Below are 22,736 nucleotides of genomic sequence, written 5' to 3'. Positions count from 1 at the left end.
CACAATTTCATGTTTTTTTATTTAACCTACTAAATAAATCACCTTCAGAGAGTGACAGAAAAAAATCGCCAAGCTCAAAATGCCTGGATGCCACCGACTGTCCAAAAAGATATTTATAGGCCTGGAGATCCCAGAGCCACAATAAAAGGAGAAAGAGAAAGATTAGAAGACTGACTGTGTGAAATATGGGATCTCTCTCGAAATGTCCCATTAGAGGGCTTGAATTACAGTCTTCTCTAGCGAGCCGTTCTTGCGTAGCCTCATCATTTTGCCTAATAATTTCACACAGAGAGTCTTTAAAGTCCAAACAACTCCTTTGTACAGGCCCGGGTCTCCCAGTGGAGACAGATTCGCAACCGGAGCCGAACCAGACGTCTAAGTCCTGCAAGAATGTGTGTGTCGCTTGCTGAAAGTTAAAGATAGAGGCGACACATGCTGGATCCCGACGACTCTTATTTCAGCCATGCAGAAACACCGTGTGAATCGCTTCTGTTGTGGTTCCACTTTAGCATTAAGAAAACTTTCGGACTTGTTGCGGCCACTCATGAATTAGCAAGATGGTGCTTTCTGAAGGGTATTTGCTGTTTATTTGGTTCTTTTTTACCAATAGTTTGTTTATATCTCTTGGATTAATAAGATTTTAATGCTGCTGAAACAGTGAATCAACATCCAAAATAATAATGAAAAGATTTTTATTTGAGAACCACGTTTATTAAATTATACAGAATGTTAGATTTCTCAGGAACAAATATTTAGAATTTGAACAATATATAACTTTTTTACTGTATTTTTGATCAAATAATGGCCATCTTGACAAGACTTTTAAGGGACAAATGCCCACATTTTAAGCACTAGTGTACAATGTTTTGTGTGCATGATGCAATGGTCATTCCATTAGCAAAATTCATGTAAAAATGTAAATTATAAATATAGCAATCACTTAGTGTGATGGTGTTGTATTGCTTTCGGAATTGATTTAATTTATGCAGCTGCTTTTGTTTTCCTCAAAAGTCTTTTTTTTTAAACATGTTAGAGACTGTATGAAACACAAATAGCTTTTAGGTTTTTCTTTTTTTAGACAACAAACAAATAAAAATTGTTGCACACATATACATTTATACATTTTAAGATTAAATTATATACTAATAAATATTAATATTCAGTAAAAGATCCATATATATATATATATATATATATACATACACATATATATATTTATATATATATATATATATATATATATATATATATATATATATACATATATATATACATACACATATATATATATATAAATTTATGGGGCTGGTTTTGATGTATTTTTGACTTGTTGCAGCCACAACTTTCTGAAGAGTATCGGCTGTTTATTTTGTTCTTTTCACACTAATAATTTGTTTATATCTCTTGGTTTTATATGATCAATGTTATTGAAACAGTGAATTTACTTTGATAATAATTTTGAAAAAGTCATCTTTGACAACCATATCAGAATCTAAAATTTCTTAAGAGCAAATATTTTAAATTGTAAAAATATATAACTGTTATTGCTTTTTTTCTGATCAAATAAAGGTCTTAGTGAGACTTTCAAGGACAGTTTTAATGGATGAATCTATTTGCTTTTCAGTTCAGACCTGCAGGTGAATTTGCTGTTGATGGCTGGATGTGTGTCGCTTTGTCCTCATGTTGTTCTGGACTCTCCGATCTCTGGGATTGTGTGATCGAACATTCCTTAAAGTTAATTGAGCATTAAAGGCTTTGTGAAGGAGGGAGTTTACCTAGTAGATCAACCTCTTGTTTCCTCTTTCAGTTTAATACAGTTGTTTTAAAGAGGACAAAAATACTATTAGCAATGTATAAGACTAAATGTCTACCTTTGGTTCATTTTGTTAAGTTAAAGGCAAATTTATTAGAGCACCTGTGAAAATTTGTATTATTTTTCAAATATTTATTAAGTGCTGGTAAACAGAGTAATTGAATTTTACAGTATTAGCTGTTGTATTTTTTTCTAATATATATATATATATATATATATATATATATATATATATATATATATATATATATATATATATATATATATATTTATATATATATATATATATATATATATATATATATATATATATATATACATATATATATATATATATATATATATTAGTTTGATGTAAATAAAAAAAACCAGGCTCATTCTGATTACATACTCCTATGTACATTTCTAGAGAGCGCCAAATACGTCCCAGCAGCTATGTCTTTTTGCAGTTTTTGTTTTTGCGAATCCTGCAACAGAGACTAATGACAAATGAATGAACAATCTTCTTGCCGACAGATTGATGAAATGTACAGTATGAAGATTTAAATGGTTGAAATCTTTAATTAGAGTCTTAAAACAGATTAATGTCATCAAATCATTCTTACTGAACTTACGGAAACTTTCTGATTAGATTTAATTGTATATTTATTTATTAACTTGATAATACTGCTGTTGTTTTCTCACGGTATAAATAGATTGCCATTGTACTGAATGTCTTGAGACCTTGATCTTGTAAAAGTTATTTTTAATCAGGGTCAGTGCCGTTCAAACACCCTCTGGAATGTGAATCATATCAAAATGTACAGGAAGATAAAAATACAGTATGAAATACACCAAGGATTGTGTTTTTTTTAATGTGTGTGTTAAAGTCAGGGTTCATACGGTCATAAAAAACCTGGAAAAGTCAAGGAATTTTGACATGGTATTTTCCATGCCTGGAAAAGTTTTGGAAAAACAGAAAAACCCCAAAAGTTATGAAAAAGTCATGGAAATTAGTTTAACAAATATCTGTTAAACTTGAGTTAGGGCTGAGCGATATTGGAAAAATCTGACATTACAATATTTTTTGTTTCTGTGATTGATTGGGGGTATTTTGTAGAGGAGGGGATCTCGAATAATATATAACAACTAAATTACAAGCATAGATAAATAAATAAAGATAAAAGTGAATTATAGTTTTCAGGTATTCACTATTCAGGTACAGATATTGAATAATGCATGATTTTAGCCTCGACTTTGACTCGCAGACAGGATTTGAGAAATCGCCAACAAATGCCTGAAATCACAGGCAAATCGGTGCTCATGCACGTGAGTGACAATCACACAGTATGAACTATCAAAGACGCAAACTGAGGGTGCTTTCACACCTGTGAATCAATTCAGTTGTTCCAAAACCGAGATTACAAATGTTACATTGTTGCTCTTTGCTCTTGGAGCGGTTCGCTTTCACACTGCAAAGTTTCTAATCGGACCAAAAGAGCTATAACAAGTCACGTGTGAGTAAACTCTCCTCACATTGATCAGGGTCAGGGTTTATTTTGCAGTGTCCCGCTCAGCTGTCAGGAGAGGTGGTGGTTTGGTGGTGATTGACAAGGTGCGCGAGCGTGCGACGTGTCTGAGGAGAGATGCGGTGGGGAGGGGTGAGAAGGGTGCACGACGATGCCTATATGAGGACCGGGAGGGAGACGCGAGATTACAAGGAGATCATCACTCGTTTGCGGGCATCCGGAGACTCCCGAAACTTCCCGCTCAACTCATAATTCTTTCTTCATCTAGCCGTATGCATATTACATATCCATAAAACACTGTGATATAACCGCGCTCGGATCGGATCACTTTCTCACTGCAATCGAATTGCTCCAGGGTTCGTTTTAATCGAGCCGAGACCACCTCACTCAGGCGGTCTCAGAGCGATTACTTTGGCGTGGAACAGAGCGCGATTGCCCTGTTCACATATGCCAAATGAACCGCGCTAGCTGGGCAAACGAGACACATTCCGAAACAAAAGTTTAGGTGTGAAAGCACCCTGAGAGAATCGCCGATGAGTCGCCGATGCCTGTGAGATATTTGGCGTGCTAAATATCTGGAGCTGTCGGCAATTCAAATCATGCCGTGTGAAATGAGTTTTGACTGAAAATAACATTGGCGATTGCCTACGATAATGAGAGAGCAGCATTTACTTGTGTGTGTGTGTGTGTGTGTGTGTGTGTGTGTGTGTGTGTGTGTGTGTGTGTGTGTGTGTGTGTGTTTGTACCTGCAGGCCAGCGGGAGGATGGGGGAGAGGTTAAAAGCGCTCATTTTTGGTATATTTAGACTCAAGAAATGGAGGAAAAACTAGCAGAGGTTTGACAGGAGCACCCGTGTCTGTTTGACATTTCATTCAGAAAGTTAAAAAAGAAAGTTGAGGAGAAATTGCTATTTCCCTTCAAACGAAGGTGAGCAAATATGTACATTTTCTACCCCATTAAAGGCTCCTTTCTTGTTATGTAGTAATAACAAGAGATAAGGGCCGTGTTTTTTGGCTGTGAGACGTAGTTTGGACGAAGTTGTCAGCCATTCTTCCTATTGTAAAGTCATGCGATGTGAAAGGCCCTGTCGCCGATCCATCTTGCAGTGTAAACAAAGCAGCAACAAAACGCAAGCCCAGATAGTCATGCAGTGTGAAAACATCTGTGACACGACTTCTTTAAAAATCTTGCAGTCTGAACTCGGCATAATCAACACTGCATAGTCTTCATTGTATATTATTTAATCTTTAATTTATTTATTATACAAAAAAAAGTCTTGTGTTTGGATGTTGAAATGTTCACACAGTCGTAGGCCTTAAAGGGACAGTTTAAAAAATTAGCTTAAGGTGGCTAATAATACTGACCTTAAAATTGGTTTAAAAAATAAAAACTGCTTTCATTCTAGTTGAAATAAAACAAATAAGATTTTCTCCACAAGAAAAAATATTATAGGAAATACTGTGATAATTTCCTTGCTCAGTTAAACATCATCTGGGAAATGTTTGGGGAAAAAATGCACAGGAGAGCGAATAATATTAACTGTATATACAGTATGTTGTAGATGTTGTTTTACCTATCATAATATTTAATTAGCTTTATGTTGATCTGAAGATTCATTTTCAGTCCAGTTAGCCGTCACAGCTGTGAGACTCCTGTCACATTGTCCTTTTTGTGTTCTGTGTGTTTGCAGAATGATTGAAGATTCAGGCCGAAACAGCAGCACCATGGCAGACAGAAGGCAACTGTTTGCTGAAATGCGTATGTATTGCTCTGATATAGAGCTCATTCAATGTAATATGAACATAAGAAGACATGTGCTTCCATTCAAAATGTTATTTATTATTATTTTTTTAATAATAACAATACTTTCTGATTAGCAAGGATTTATTGAATCAAGTAAAATGACAATAAATTAAGTTATAATATTTCAAACAGATGTTTTTTTAAAGAGCAATTCCAGCATTATGGATGTGACATTTGCAGTAAAAACTCAAAACATAAATTCGCATAGAAAGTATACACTGACATTATATTGAAACATCTGTTTATATTTTCCAAAACTACTAACCACAGACTTATAAGATCAGACAAATATCAATCTGTAAACATCTTTTATATTTTAAATGAGGGAAATTAACATGTATATGAACAAAAAGATATGCAGGTTTACAGTAAACTACCCCGGTTTCCCCCCTCCATCCAAAAACATGCTAATTAAGTTAATGACTAATCCAAATCTGCACCATAGACATGCTCCTATAAGTAGTTATCTCTTAAGAGCAATCACTATCTGTTTATTAGCTTCTATAGCAGAGGAGTCCTTGAGATCTACCTGAGCTCAAACTCCCTTCTCGTCTTGCAAACGGGAGGGTGTCCCAGGCTCGAGGATCTTATGAGATCAGGGCTCTCAATCATCAGCTAAGTGTGAACTCTTGAAACAGTGATAGCGCAAAAAAGAGCATCACATGTCTGATTATTTTGTTCCATATAAAGTTATGGGTCAATCATGGATAAAAACAAGCATGTAGCTACAAACATACATCTTATGGAACATCACTATTCAGTTTACTAACACCATTGACATTCAGTTCACTTCCAAGTGGAAATAAATAAATAACTCACTCATCTAATCTTCAAGAAGTGCCTACAGTTACTTCTTCCGTCACATTTTCTGGCTGACTTTACTCGCTTTGTTTCTGTCTCCTGCTATCCTGATCCAGGGATGCAGTTTCATCTTCTTGAAATCTCTTTTGATCAGGCTCATTATCAGATTTGCTTGTGGTTTTAAAAAAATGAAAACATGTTTGTCTGACTCTTTGCCATTTTAAAAACACATATATTATTCAGTTAGACCGCTATGCCATTATTTATTTTCGCTGCTCACTGCGCACAAACAATCACCAACCAATAAGAGTGATTGTTAACATAAGAAAGCCGATTGGCTGTAAGTATTGTTGAGGGCCAATAGTTAAGCGTGCCTTTTGCTTTAACTTGCGCATGGTGACTACTGCTATGTGTGAGTACGTACACACACAATCCACACAGCCATAGCTTGCACTCGTTCACATTCTATCACACACACACACACACACACACACACACACATTGAAATTTTTTTCAACACACTTTAAAACATAATAGTTTTAATAACTCAATTCTAATAACTGATTTAGTTTATCTTTGGCATGATGACAGTAAATAATATTTTACTAGACATTTTTCAAAATACTTGTATTCAGCTTAAAGTGGCATTTAAAAGCTTAACTAGGTTAATTAGGCTAATTAGTTAGGGTAATTAGGTAGGTTATTGTATAACGGTGGTTTGTTCTGTAGACAATTGAAAAAATTATTTAGCTTAAAGGGGCTAATCATTTTGACCTTAAAATGGCTTTTAAAAAATTCTAAACTGCTTTTATTCTTGCCGAAATAAAACAAATAAGACTTTCTCCAGAAGAAAAAATATTATCAGACATACTGTGAAAATTTCCTTGCTCTGTTAAACATCATTTGGGAAATATTTAAAAAATAAATAAATTTAAAGGGGGGATAATAATTCTGACTTCAGCTGTATCTGACATTTTCAGGAACAGGATCCAGCAAGATCCGGCTCAAATTAAGCACTGACTGTAAAATACAAACCTACACACACACACACACACACACACAAAAACTTAGAAAGGGTTTCGCTATTTTGATGAAAACTTAATTTTTTTCACGGCAGAGTTGACATTTGCATGGAATTGTTCATATTCTTTAAAGTGTCCTAAAATAAATGTTTCACGTGTTAAATGTTTAAACAGTAATAATGATAATAAATGCAAATCAGAGGCTAACCTAATGACTTTAAAACTTAGACTTTAAAACACACAGCCATCTCACCTATTCTGTTGTCAATTTTACATCTGTACACATCAGAAAGTGTTATGGAGGTCTAGTTTAGCATACATGCAAACACACACAAAATGATATATGCTGATTGTTCAATCTACTCGTTTAAAATAAGTTTTAACAAAACACTTATTGAAAACTAAAATGTTTAATATGTTTACTGTTTAATCCACTTAAATTAGATTTAAAAAGCAAGTTAACTTATTTGTTGTGTGTTGGTGCAACCAAGAACCTGAGCATTTTTTAGAGTATAAGTTTGATTTTAAATAAGTAATTTTTTACTCTTTTTGTTTTTATTTCCTTAAAAGAACTATAAAATCCAGAACTTGTTATATTTGCCTTTATTTTTCGTCAATCCTCTACGACCTTGTTGCAGTTCATTTTTCTGTTTCACAATGACTACAACCTTTTTAAAGAAAGTGCAACATCACACTCTGTGGGAGCTGCCATTTTAGTGTAATATTAGAGGGGGGAATTATGAAATGAAAAAAGGTCAATTAGCATACTGTTATTCTCTTATTTTGATCATTATTGCGGTAGCGTTTGCTTGGGAAATTTAGCTTTAGTTGTTTTGAGTGTTTATAATTTGATTTAATTTGGCTGATGTAAACTTTCCAGTTTTCGATGATGTTGGTACAGCCCGAAGGTGTGGCTTCAGTCTCTAAAAAGACTCCCCTGGCTTAAAGCTGGCAGTCTTGATGCGAAATAAACAAGCAACCTATTTGTGTACTTGGATCTTTGTGGATTATCCAGTTAGTGTATTGTTGCATTTATTTTACATTTTGCGCGATTTTTATTTATTTGGGGATTTTTGCTCACCTGTAAATATTTTTGCAAACATTTTTAAGGGATTAAACATCATATTCTGGCACAGGACATCATTGCATTCTCTCTCCATTGACTAGAAGTGCTTTTTTTTTCACTGTTGGGTGACGTGCGTGTATAACCAGCTGACATGCTACCCAATACAAGGAGTCAGACTGTGGAGGGAACAGATCCAGATGTGGAACAAGGTGCTGTTGGAGGTGTTTCAGAAGAGCAACTCGTGTCTACAGCCGGAGGAGATTCTCCAATCACAGATTGGCCACAAATGTTAGAGTCGTTCATGCAGTATCAATGGGAGTGGGACGAGAGGCAAGAGAAAAAGGCTGCTTTCCTTGATCAAAGCTGCAAGGTCCTTAACCATCAGCTCAGTCAAATGCAGCTAGACATGGATCGGATGCGAGAAAGAGCTGCAGAGCAGGGGATAGACTGCGAACCACGAACGGCAAGACTTGAGGAGTGTGATGACATTGAACACTATCTTAGCACTTTAGAAACACTTGCAGGCATGCATCAGTGGCCGAAGGAGGACTGGGCTGTTCGCTTTGTACCCTTATTGTCAGGCAAAGCTCAAAGTGCATTTGTGGCGATGAACCCCTCACAAACCAGAGACTACGATCAGGTAAAAGCTGCAATTCTAAAAAAATATGAAGTCAATGCAGAGACATATCGGCTGAGATTTCGGTCCCTGAGTACGCCTGCAGACGAGACGCCTAAAGAGCTGTGTATGCGCCTGAAGGACTCGTTCTACAAATGGGTAAACTATGAGCAATTCAACAATCGAAACTTTATGGAGACACTTGTGCTGGAGCAGTACCTGCGAGTGCTGCATCCTGATGTGAGGTCTTGGGTGAAAGCAAGAAATCCTGACACTGCCGATCATGCTGCAACACTGGTGGAAGCCTATATTGCTACTCAAAAACCTAATATTGCTACTCAAAATGGATCAGGAACAACTCGATATGATGGCATCCATCACTACTCAAAGGGTAAGTCTGAGGGGTTAGAAGTGGGTTCAAACTCTCAAAGATGTACCAAGGTTTTTACGTCCTCCACAACTTCTGGTAGAATGCCCCAGAAAGTAGCTAAGGGAGAGAGTGTTGTATGTTTTAACTGTGGTCAGTGGGGTAATATTCGCCCCACTTGCCCTCTCAAAAAGCCCAAGATAAAAAGACTTTCTGTGCCCTGGCCTGAAAGTTTAACTACACAGTCTGATCTAGAGCCAGTCGTCACTGATCAGCCAATTCCAGCTTTGCTGAACACAGGTAGTTCCCTGTTTCTTGTTTCCCTTGTTTAACTCTTTTCCCGTCAGCTAAATTTTTGTTAAGTTACCACCACAAGCATTTTGGATGATTTTCACCTAGATTCGACAGCCCTCAGAATATTAGCTACACTGTAAAAATAAGTTGACTTAACTTACAATTTTAAGGCATACAGCTTCAGGACATTTTTAAGTTTACTCAATAAAATCTAGTTAAGTGCAGTACTTTGTTTGAAAGTTGAGTCAACTTTTTTTTCAGTATACTTTGAAAATATGAGCAAGTTTTATATCTGAATAAAGAACAAAGCATTTACCTTAAAACAACAACTATATTTTATATAATATACAATTGAAGTCAAAATTATTAGCCCCCCTTTGAATTTTTAAAATCTTTTTAAAATGTTTCTCAAATAATGTTTAACAGAGCAAGGGCATTTTTTATTAGACATTTTGATTTTGAACAAAGCCTGAGATCCACCTAACAAAATATGTAAAATAAAGATAAAAACAGTAATGTTGTAATAATAAGTACAAAATCGGGATTGAAACATAAATGATACAGTCTCTCTCGTATTTGATCAAAATTGTACAGTTTTTTTACTGGCTCCATTTATTTTGGCTGTGGTGTATTCCAGACTAATAATGTCCAGTAGACAGAGCCTCCAGGATAGATCAGTTGGAGCAGATGGATCCAGCCATAGTTTCAGGATTGTTTTTTTGCAGCAGTCAGAACAACTGACCCTTTTTTGGTTGATGGATAAGGAGAGTGATGAATCGTCCAGCATAAGAAAAAAACAATGGGTGGCATTGGATAGAGCAAGGAAATTTTCACAGTCTGATAATATTTTTTCTTCTGGAGAAAGTCTTATTTGTTTTATTTCAGCTAGAATAAAAGCAGTTATTAATTTTTTAAACACCATTTTAAGGACAAAATGATTAGCCCCTTTAAGCTATATATTTTTCAGATAGTCCACAGAACAAACCATTGTTATACAGAAACTTGTCTAATTACCCTAACCTACCTAGTTAACCTAATTAACCTATTTAAGCCTTTAAATTTTACTGTAAGGTGTGTAGAAGTGTCTACATTAAAAGTACACATTAAGACCTAAAAATTTAAGAGGATCACTTTTGTATTTATAAGTACTAATATGTCCTCTTAAAGTATTAATATGGACCTTTAAGGTGCAAATTTGTACCTTTTGAAAAGGCACCACAACAGTGACAGCTTGCATGGCATGGAAATAATATTTTTTTTTATTCCTTTTTTATTGAACATTTTGATTTTGAACAAAGCCCAAGATCCACCCAACAAAATATGTAAAATAGTAATGTTGTAAAAATAAGTACAAAATCAGGATTGAAACATAAATGATACAGTCTCTTTCATATTTGGCCAAAATTGTACAGTTTCTTTACTGGCTCCATTTATTTTGGCTGTGGTGTATTCCAGACTAATAATGTCCAGTAGATAGAGCCTCCAGGATTGTCAGTTGGAGCAGATGGATCCAGCCATAGTTTCAGGATTGTTTTTTTGCAGCAGTCAGAACAACTGACAGAGTCATTTTTTGGTTGATGGATAAGGAGAGTGATGAAACGTCCAGCATAGGAAAAAGCAATGGGTGGCATTGGATAGAGCAAGAAAATGTTCACAGTATGTCTGATAATATTTTTTCTTCTGGAGATAGTCTTATTTGTTTTATTTCAGCTAGAATAAAAGCAGTTTTTAATTTTTCAAACACCATTTTAAGGACAAAATTATTAGCCCCTTTAAGCTATATATTTTTCAGATAGTCTACAGAACAAACCATCGTTATAGAATAACTTGCTTAATTACCCTAACCTGCCTATAGTTAACCTAAATAACCTAGTTAAGCCTTTAAATGTCACTTTAAACTGTATAGAAATGTCTACCTTAAAAGTTTACATTAGTACCTAGAAATGAGGAGGAACACTGTATTTTTTAAGAACTAATATGTCCCCTTGAGGTATTAATATTGACCTTTAAGGTACAAATTTGTACCTTTTGAAAAGGCACCACCCCAGTGACAGCTTGCGTACCTTTAATTCTGAGAGTGTAGATTTGTAAAATACGGGAGAATCCCTGGAAAAACGGGAGAGTTGTTAGGTATGAAGTAAACTATATGTAAAAACAAAAACTATAATAGTATGCTTTAAATAAAAGTTAGTCAACACAGGTGCCTTTTCAGGGTCTTAACATGTTGTGTTTGATTCATCATAACACTCTCTGACCGAGTTAAGATTAAGGGAAGAGATTTCTTTGAGTGAGTTGTGATTATGCTACCAGATACCCTAAGGCTTTCCCACTAAGAGAGGTAAGAAAGTAGTCAATGCACACCTTAGATTTTTAGTGTCTAAACTTCATTGGCAACACCCTTCCAAAGGTTTATCAATTACTGGGTATAAAGAGAGTATGAACCAACCCCTTACCATCCTCAGACTTATTCTCCGGCTGGTGGAACATTTCAATCAAATCTAAAAACCATGCTGAAGAAACTTGTGTCTAATACAGGAAAGGACTGAGATGAATGGCTGCCATTTCTTTTGTCAGCATATATGTAGGTGTTTCAGGTATTTACTGGCTTTTCACACTTTGAGCGTCTAAACCACAGGTCACCCTTTGCACACAAGGTCAAATGGATGTTTGGATGAATTAAGGGAGAGTTGGGAAACTACTGATAATCCAGGGAATAACGATATTCGCTCCTGTGTGCTACTGCCAAAGACAACTGTACAAGCAGGACATAACCTCTAGCAGTTTCAAGCATGCCAGAAGAAGTGGTATGACAGAATGGCTGTACGTTTGAGCCAGGGACAACGGTTCTGTTACTGCTACAAATTGCTGACCCCTACCAAATAAAGCAGAAGGTGAGCCCTAATATGTGATATTAGATCCCATCCGGAGCACAATCTTTGCAAACCGTCCATGTGAAAATGCTAAAAGAGTATGTTCATTCCCCATAGCCAGAACCTGACCATGGAGACAGAGGAACAATACCTGCCAGTTCAAGACATCGGAATGACAAACTAAAGCAGGAACTTCTTTAAAGCCTCAGCTTTTCATGGAGACTCCTGGCAGAACTAACCTAATCCAACATCAGATCACACTTAAAGACTGCAAAACAGTTTCGTCAGCCAGCATACAGGATCACAGAGACACTTCTACTAGTTATGAAGGAGTTGGAGATCGTGCAGAATCATTCAGTGCTTGGATTTCCGCAAACTCAACAATGTGAACAAATCTGACCCGTATCCCATGTGAAGTGTGGAGAGAATCGTAACAAACATGATCTCTTCAAAGTATACTGACAGGTTTCACTATAAGTAGAAAATGTAAGGATGCAACTGCAATATAAACCTATGGAGAGCTTCAGTTCTGTGTTCCACCCTTTGGGCTGAATGGCGCTCCAGCTACTTTTCAGAAGATGATGGATCAGGTCCTTGTTGTGATTGAAAATTTTGCAACTGCATACTTAGATGACATCATCATCTACTGTCAAACTTGGTAGGAGCATCGGAATAATCTAAATGTCCAAATAAAACTTTTTTGGTGGATGAAACATCATATTCTGGTCAGTGGCGTAGCGCAAAATGCGGAGGCCGCCCTGCAGGGATCACTGACGGGGCCCCCTGATGTATTGGTGACGCGATCACAAATTAAGGAGCGATCACAAATTAAGGAGCGTGGAAGGCAGGCGGGGTGGAGCGACAACGCGGGGAAGCCTTCACAAACTGAGGAGCGATCACAAACCGAAAGCGGCGAGAGCGTCAAAGTAGCCAGAAGTCATTCATTTTCAATGAGAACTGGCGGCGAGAAACAGCGCGGCACGTCTTCTCCGGGGTGTGAGCGTCAAGGAGAGATCAAATCAAGTCAACTTTGAGCTACGATATGACGCGGTTCAGCGGCAAGCAATCAGAATAAAGTAGTCCACCGCTTGAGAGGTGTTCAGAGAACACAGACCTGAGAACTTTGGTTCTGACCACAGTTGTTCCCAAGAGTTTGATTATTGCGGTTGCTGGATTTTCAACTATTGAAAATCGTGACGACGCGGGGCCCCCTAATCACGCGGGGCCCCCCCCGCGGTGCGTGCCCTGCGGGCCCATCCGCTACGCCACTGATTCTGGTACAGCATGTCATTGCATTCCCTTTACAAACCATTAGACTTCCAACATAATGCATAAGAAGGATTTCTTAGAGAATTGTGTGACACTGAATATATATTTATCTCACTATCTACTTATTTAAGGGTGTTTTCACACCTACCTTATTTAGTTTGATTGAATCGCACTAGAGTTCGTTTCCCCTTTTGGTACGGTTCGTTTGGGCAGGTGAGAATGCAGAAATCGTACTCGAGTGCACACCAAAAGCGGACCAAATAAGCGTACCGAGACCTGCTTGAAGAGGTGGTCTCGGTACGCTTTCAAACGAACCCTGGAGCGTCTGTGGTGAGAATAGGATCCGTACTAAAACAGGTCCAACCGCAAAAAGTACTGCGCGTTTTGGACTAATTCAGCTGCCGTAGGCCGATGCGCTGTGCATTTTGGGATATGGAGGAAAAATAATTGTTGACAGCGCTTTACCAACAGAGAGAGAGAGAGAGATAGAGGAAAACATTACCTGATGGATCGTTGGTAATATTTCAGCAAGATGACCATGTCGCAGTTTAGCTAAATTAATTCACGTCTCATCCTGAAGTGTCGAGCGATGCATTAAACACTGTTTTCTAGCTGCGGCCGCGCTTCATTTTCGTAATGTATAGTTTGTCTAAAGCAGGGATACAATCAGCCAGCGCAGTCGTCCCTCCAGAGTAAAAGGTTTTGTTTACCTGCGGGAATTCACTGGCATTTTCCCGCACGTAAATTCTGACCAATCAATAAGCAGTTTAGGAAATATGTTCAACAACATCTGGCCAATGAGAGATGTGGATTTTGTCAGATGAATGCATTTTGGTTCGTTTCAACTGGTTCGGACCAAAGCCAGCAGTGTGGTGTGAAAACAACCCAAAGACGGCCGAAGATGCAACAATGTATCATTTATTACCCTTGGTCCAGACCAAATGAAGCGAACTACAGATGTGAAAGCACCCTAAGTAATTTGTCTCGGAAATAAATAATATTTTCTGAAACATGCAGAGAAAAAAAAGCTGTATTTCACAATATTTTCACAACATTTCTATTTTTATTTTAATTTTTATTAAAATAATGCTGACTTTGAGTAAAAGAAACATTTTTAAATCACTAAGAACCATTTAAATAAGAGTATAATCATGCTAATATTTTTAATAAAAGCTATCCTAAACCACCAGTGTAAGGTGTTCTGGCTGGTTCTACAACTTAAAAAGACTTTCAGAGGCTGACCAAAGCTTCCTAAACACCACCTTGATCAGCTTAAAGCAGATAAAATGTCTTAAGCTGATGTAAGTTCTGCATTTTGCCGTGTGTCCAGAAGATGTGATGTTTTCATCTGTCACAGGTGCACTAGATCTGGACTCCATCAGATTGTCCACTTACAGGACAGCGTGCAAGCTGAGATTCATCCAGAAGAGGTGCAATTGTAAGTATGATCGTCATTTTAACTTTAGTGAAACACAAATATATGCGCATTCGTCTGAGAATTATATGAAGCATTTAGGTCAGAGATGAGACGACCTGTTTTGGTGTCTGCATCAATATGTTTTGTAAAAATAAAATGTTAAAAAATTATTTAACAATTGTTGGTGACAAATGGGTAGAATCTAGTGGTTTGGAGCACAGTGGTATGACATTTAAAAACACAATTAAAGGGAATTATAGGCAGTGTTGGGTAAATTACTTTTAGAAAGTAATTCTTAGGTCATTACAAACAGTATTTAAATTACTTTTATTAATACTTTGTCTGAAAAGTAACTTAATAGGTAGTTTAATTACTTAAACATTTATTAAAAAATAAACAAATCTCAATGTATGGGCAATACACTGATTGCCATTTTACTCTCTCTCGTGTCTCTCTATTGTAAATCAGTGTAAAAATGCATGATTGTCAACATTTTGCTCAGACAAGCATTCAGGTAAACCTATTCTATTGGTTATACTCGCCTATTTTACGGGTGATATAACCATTATGATAGATGTTTCATTTTGGAAACTGAAAAATCTACTGTAGTCTTTGTCTCTTTTGCAGTTCCAGATGTTCTTATTTGTTTAATCCTTGTTTTTGCAGTGCATTTAGTGGATATCTGGAATATTATTGAGGTTTTCCGGGAAAACAGACTCAACTCTGTGGAGCTCAATACAGAATTCTCAGTGTCGCATTTGCAAGCAATACTGTCCACCATCTTTCAGCAGCTGAACAAGCGCTTGCCCACAACCCACCAGATCAACGTGGACCAGTCCATCTCGTACCTCCTCAACTTTCTGTTAACAGCATATGATCAGTAAGAAACTCACACACAATCATTTGCCTTAGATTTGTCTGAAAAGAGTGAACATAAGGTATGACAGGATTTACAGTTGAAGACAGAAATATTCGCCCCCTTTGAGTTTCTTTTCTTTTTTAAATATTTCTGAAATTATTTTTAATAGAGCAAGGAAATTTTCACAGTATGTCTGATAATATTTTTTATTATTATTTGTTTTATTTTGGCAAGAATAAAAACAGTTTTAAATTTTTTAAAAACATTTTAAGGTCAAAATTATTAGCCCACTTTAAGCTATTTTTGTCCCAATAGTCTACAGAACAAACCATTGTTATACAATACATTCATTCATTTTCTTGTCAGCTTAGTCCCTTTATTAATCTGGGGTCGCCACAGCAGAATGAACCGCCTGTTATACAATAACTTGCCTAATTACCCTAACCTGTGTAGTTAACCTAATTAACCTAGTTAAGCTTTTAATTGTCACTTTAAGCTGTATAGAAGTGTTTAGAAAAATATCTAGTCAAATATTATTTACTTTCATCATGGCAAAGATAAAATAAATCAGTTATTAGAAATGAGTTATTAAAATTATTATGTTTAGAAATGTGTTGAAAAAAGAAAGGTTAAACAGAAATTAAGGGAAAAAAATAAACAAGGGGCTAATAATTTAGGGGGGCTAATAGTTCTGACTTCAATTGTGTGTGTATATATATATATATATATATATATATATATATATATATATATATATATATATATATATATATATATATAGTACAGAACAGCAGACAATAGTAAAAATGAGCAACAGCATTAACAAAATTAAACAAAAATAAACAAAATGTCTCCAAATATTCACAAAAAACGGAACAAACAGTTGTTTAAGATATGTGTGCCACAATTTTTTGCAAACCTCTAAATTCCTGAGAAAATATATTTGAAGTATATTCCCTTTGATATTTTGCAATTTTAGTAGAACTAGGTGACGACAGTAAAAAGAAATTGGTCAGTCTCAACCTCTTATTTTTTACCCATATGGAAATCTGATGTATGGCAATATAATCAAAATATACATCACATATTTATATACAAGTTAATGTTTGGATTTCTATGGCTGTGGCTCAGTGGTAAGCTCTGTCACCTCACAGCAAGAGAGTGACTAGTTCGAGTCTCAACTAGTCTCAGTTCAAGAGTTCACACTTAGCTCATGATTTATACATAGCTTGTTTGGCATGCTGTCCCGGGAGAGAGCCCTGAGCTCAAGGGATCCTCGAGCCCAGGGCTCCCCCCCTTTTGCAGGGCGAGTGGAGATTGAGCTCAGGTCTATCTCAAACTCCCCCGCTGCTGAGGCCAAGGCGAACTTCCTGAGAGTAAGACAATATAAAAAAGGTTTAGGCTTGTTTTATCTATAATATAGAGCACATTTGGATGGTGGGAGGAAACCGGGGAACCCGGGGGAAACCCACGCGGACACGGGGAGAACATGCAAACTCCACACAGAAATACCAGATGGCTCAGCGAGGACCCAACACCATTGGTATTCTTGCTGTGAGGCAACAGTGCTAGTCACTGGGCCACCGTGCCGCCCATTCTGGATAAAGGAGGAAGAAGGGGAGGAGGGGGGTTTCTTCCAGACGAAGATAGTTGTAGAAAGGAAATGAGGATACATATAGTGATTTGGGATCCTTCGATTGGAGGATCATAATTAGTTAATGTGGACCAGCTGGGTAAATCATGAGCACATGCTCCTCTCGAAATTAGTTTAAAACTAAACTTCACTTAATGTTTCTGTGTGGAGTTTGCTTGTTCTCCCTGTGTAGGCGTGGGTTTCCTCCGGGTGCTCTGGTTTCCCCCACAGTTCAACAACATGACGTATAAGTGAATTGGGTGATTCCCAGTACTGAGTTGCAGCTGAAAAGCCCTCGGCTGTGTAAAACATATGCCCGAATAGTTGGCGGTTCATTCCGATGTGGCAATTTCTGATAAAAAAAGGGACTAAGCTTAAGGAAAAGTTAATGAAAAAATGAATGTTTGGTTTTCAGAGATATAAATATGCAGCATATATGTAATGGTGCTATCCAAGTAAACCTCACTATTCTGACCTTTGACCTCTGAAGGTGCTCTAGCGACAAATGCCAGAGGCTACGGTCATGAGAAAGGTGATATTCCTTTATGAGGTCTGTCTTTTAAAATATACTTGTAATGAATGAATCATTACACACTATATTATATATATATATATATATATATATATATATATATATATATATATATATATATATATATATTGTAGCGAGGCAGAGGGAAAACACAAACACAGTTGAGTTGAGTTACAAACAATGCCCCGGAGGGTGCTTTATTTACAAGTGATATAGTGATTAAAGGGGTGCTCTTCTTAGGGTGCGTGCTCAAGTGCTCCGGGGAGATGGTGTAGGCTGGTGAGAGTTCGGGTGTTGGATCGGTCACGACCTGGATTCGGCTGTGGGAGAGACAAAGAGACACAAGCGTTAGCGCAGGGAGTCATGTGGAAATGAAGCTCATCCTCTTCCTGTGTGGGGCTGGCTTTTATCTCTCCCTGGCTGATAAGGTCCAGCTGTGAGCGATCCGGTGCTGATGAGGTTCCAGCTGGGGTGGATTTGTGACCAGGGCGACGTGGCATCAGCAGACTCGCTACAATATATATATATATATATATATATATATATATATATATATATATATATATATATATATATATATATATATATATATATATATATATATACACATACAGTGATTTGCATAAAACTCTCAAAAATACGCCCCTCAAAGATTTTTCTTTTGAATGAATATTTTCTATTGGATGATTTACAATAATATATTTTTAATCATTAGATTAGTCAGTACCAAAGCCAAAACTGGAACTATTTTTACAAAAATATTAGTACACCCAAGTTAATATGTTGGGGGAAAATATAAAAAAAATTATACACACGAAAAATCAATCATTTTTTTCCTTTAGTTGAAATATTGTAAGTTGTATTGTTTTCCTAAAGATGTTAGGTGACAAAACTCTTATTTTAATGAATATAACTGTTAAATCAAATGGTTGTGTTAATTTTTTTCAAAAGGCGGTGTACTCACTTATGCTGAGCACTGTAGATGCACAATTGATCATATTTAAAACTGGTTATAATAAATCTAACATCTTGCATAAGAGAATTGTGTATGCTTAATTGTTCGTGGTGTATGTGTGTGAATGAGTATGCATGGATATTTTCCAGTGATGGGTTACAGCTGGAATGGCATCCGCTGCATTAAACATAAGCTGGATAAGTTGGCGGTTCATTCCGCTGTGGCGATCCTAGATTAATAAAGGGACTAAGCCGAAAAGAAATGAATGAATGAATGAATGAATCTAATAATATTGGGCTTGTTTTTAAAGCTTTGGTTGCTTGTTTATGGCAATAAATCTTTCTGCTAGTCTGAGTTTGTCTTTTCTGCCTTGCATCAGACCCTCACTAGCTCAACTCTCCCCTCGTCTGCTGGTTTTTACTCTGTTTTCCTGCATATTCTCTGGCTTTCATCTGCTGGATGTTGTTTACCCACATGCACACTCAGTTTTTTGAGATACAGCTAACCCTCCATTTTTGAAGTGTTCAATAAAACGAACATGGAAGCTTCTTAAAGCCTCCATCTGTGCTCGGGTCCATTTCTCTGCTCCTTGACAATCAGATTCCCATATGGGTGCAGGGGTATAAATATGAGGAACACGCTGGCCCTTTACTCAAAAATTCATCAAAATGCGTAGGGGCTAAAACACATCTCCGGTCCTGAGCTTTACAAAATGGAGTTTCTGCTTTAAGGAAAAAAAAATAAAGAACACTGAGTGTGCCCGTTTCCCCCATCAGCGCAATAAGAAAGAAAATATGAAGAGCCATGGATCAGTCTGAAAGAGGATATTGTGTGTATTCTGTCCAAACACACCATTAGGAGGACGCTTCGAGTGCCCAAGTTTGTTTCGCAGGAGTTGGTTTGGTCTCGGGGTCAGAGAGTTCAAATCTCCTATACTGTAATGTGATACATGGAAATATATGCGTATGACATACAGTTGAAGTCAGAATTATTAGCCCCCCTTAGATTTATTTTTTCTTTTTAAAATATTTCCCAAATTATGTTTAACTGAGCAAGGAAATTTTCACAGTATGTCTGATAATATTTTTTCTTCTGGAGAAAGTCTTATTTGTTTTATTTCGGCAAGAATAAAAGCTGTTTTACATTTTTTATGAACCATTTTAAGGACAAAATTATTAGCTTCTTTAAGCTATATTTCTATTCAATAGTCAGACAGAACAATCCCTCTTTATTTAGTAACTTGCCTAATTACCCTAACCTGCCTAGTTAACCTAATTAAGCTAGTTAAGCCTTTAAATGTCACTGTAATCTGCATAGAAGTGTCTTGAAACTTTACTGTCGTCATGGCAGAGATAAAATAAATCAGTTATTAGAAATGAGTTATTAAAACTATTACGTTTTAGAAATGTGTTGAAAAAATCTCTCCGTTAAACAGAAATTGGGGAAAAACATAAACAGGGGGGCTAATAATTCTGACTTCAACTGTATATACATACCAGTTCGTATTTGATTTGTATATATTTATACAACAGTTCTGTCTGGTTCTCGAATCTGATTGGCTGATAACCTTGCAATATTCCACAATATCAGCACTCATAACGCCTTCTCAACCTTGTGTATTACTCTGGCCACATAAGGTGACAGCAGATCAATAAACTCACTACAGTTTGACACAAATTGCAGCTGTTGGACAACATAATGTACTTTTAAGGCTTTTTTTAAGGCGATAATAGTTGATTAGATTGCAACTATGCAGTTTATTTACTGCTTAAGGACAGTGCCTACTTTAAATATTTATAATTTTGGAGATTCACCATGTTCGCGACTATCAGCCTGACATACTGTGCAGAGCAAAGACGGTTGACGTTCCGCCACAAAATGGCAACAGAGACCGCATATTAAGTGCTTAAGGGAGAAAAACAGCGTCAATTACAAACCACAGCTGATCAAATCATTCTAAAACAGGTTAGTGATATTCTAAGTCTGTTTTTTTGGGATTAATTATTGAGAACTGATTGCAACAGAGAAATACTGGGAAATCTCTGTAGACTGATGACATTTCATGCTGTTCTGCCTTAAAATCTTAAAATGTGAGCAAAATCACCTTTTTTTTTCATCACTTTAGCTCTAAAGTGATGTGTGTGAATGAGCAACAGTTTCTGCTGTTCTGACATCAGCTGCAGATGTGAATATCTTTCATATAAATGTGTTTTTTAAGGCTCTCTGTGATTTTTTTTTTATTGTCAATGGTGGGCGAGCTGTTTTGAGCCAATGCACGCCTCCCACCAGTGCCTATAAACAGTCATGTGATATATATATATATATATATATATATATATATATATATATATATATATATATATATATATATATATATATATATATATATATATATATATATATATATATATATATACATATGCATTTGTAATTAAAATGGCTGAAAAAATACACATAATACCTAAGGTACCATTTTTGCCATTTATTTTTAATAAATTTGCTACAATTAAAAAAAAATCTTTTTTTCATATCATCATTATGGGGTATTTTGTGTAGGATTCTGAGGAAATAAATTAATTTAATCCATTTTGAAATAAGGCTGTAGCAAAAAAAATGTGGAAAAAGTGAAGCGCTATGCATACTTTGTGGATGCACTAAATATATTTAGTTACATATATAAGTGGACATTTTCGCTAATATTTTTGAATAAATGTTGCATATTTAACACTGAATATCAACACTGAATATATGCATATATTTCCATACATCAGATTTCTATGTGTGGCTATAATTTGACATCACAAACTTTACCTTAAACAGTTTGGAAGGAATAATAAAAAAAAAAAAGATTGAAATAACTTGAGCCTCTTCAGGTTTTTTTTCTTTCTTTAATATCAATTTTTTAAGGAAAAAATCTAAAGTTGAAACAATAAATAATTTTTTTTAATCTTCTTGGCTCATTTTTACAAAGGGTGCACATCAAAACACAGTCAAACCAAAACTTTTCACATGAGGGAGTAGGACAGTTCGTGTTAAAAAGACATCTATTAAACACCCAAAAATAGACGTCTTGACTAAAAGAAGGCTAAATTTTCACTGTCTACAGTATAAATATCTTCTAGAGATTTATCAATAGTCCCAAAGCAGACAGGAATGAATACGTGTTGTGAAGTCAGTCTGTGAGACCTCTATAAAATTTTACTGACAGCACAAGTCTAGCTTTGTTTTAGCCATGTTTGACACATCTAATAGACATCTTTTAGACACATTGTAATGTAAACGAGGATACCTAAATAAAATAAACTATGCCATATTAAAATCCATCATACATTTATACTGTATGAAAGTCTGAAAATACAGAAATTCAGCTTTAAAGAATACACTGAGGACAAACAAATCACTGATAGTTGTGTAAATATTGTCATACTAACAGCTGTCTGTATTATTTTTGGATGGATGTAATCAATTACATACTGTAGCATTCTATCAAAGTTATCTGACATCATTAAAATGCATTTTGAAGAACTGAATGAATCCTTTATTAAAGGGATAGTTCACCCCAAAATGAAAATGTACTCATTATTTACTCTCTCACAAATGGTTCCAAACCTTTATGAGTTTTTATGTTCTGTTGAATGAGAAAGAAGACAATTTGAAGCATGCTGGAAACCTGTAACCATTGACTAACATAGTATTTATTCACCCTACTGTGGAAGTCAATGGTTACAGGTTTCTATCATCCTTCACAATATTTTGTGTTCAACTCCACCATCTGAGTGGGAGTAAATAATGAGTAATTATTATTTTGGGGGGGTGAACTATCCCTTTAGGAATATTTTAGTTAGACTTTAACATCTTTTTTTTTTTTTAGGGAAGGTGTGGGGAAGATCTCGGCTTTTGTGATGAAGATG

The 22,736-nt window shown here is 36.0% G+C and overlaps 1 protein-coding gene across 2 annotated transcripts in view; it reads left to right on the top strand.

Moving 5' to 3' along the window:
* Positions 1 to 507: 507 nt before the first annotated feature.
* Positions 508 to 22,736, top strand: part of dtna (dystrobrevin, alpha) — a 60,329-nt gene continuing 38,100 nt past the window's right edge. The window contains exons 1-5 of one of the 2 annotated variants that reach the window (XM_073940566.1): positions 508 to 574; positions 5,012 to 5,079; positions 14,787 to 14,867; positions 15,513 to 15,726; positions 22,697 to 22,736. The exon at positions 22,697 to 22,736 is cut by the window's right edge and continues 46 nt beyond it. In XM_073940566.1, coding sequence (XP_073796667.1) covers positions 558 to 574; positions 5,012 to 5,079; positions 14,787 to 14,867; positions 15,513 to 15,726; positions 22,697 to 22,736 — 420 coding nt within the window. In that variant the 5' untranslated portion in view covers positions 508 to 557. Of the gene's footprint in view, positions 575 to 5,011; positions 5,080 to 14,786; positions 14,868 to 15,512; positions 15,727 to 22,696 lie in introns of those variants that run through there. The other variant, NM_001080581.1, reaches the window with a different exon arrangement.

This window comes from Danio rerio, chromosome 24, assembly GCF_049306965.1.
Source record: "Danio rerio strain Tuebingen ecotype United States chromosome 24, GRCz12tu, whole genome shotgun sequence".
In the NCBI taxonomy this organism is placed as follows: Eukaryota; Metazoa; Chordata; class Actinopteri; order Cypriniformes; family Danionidae; genus Danio; species Danio rerio.
This window is presented reverse-complemented; position numbering and strand designations above follow the sequence as displayed.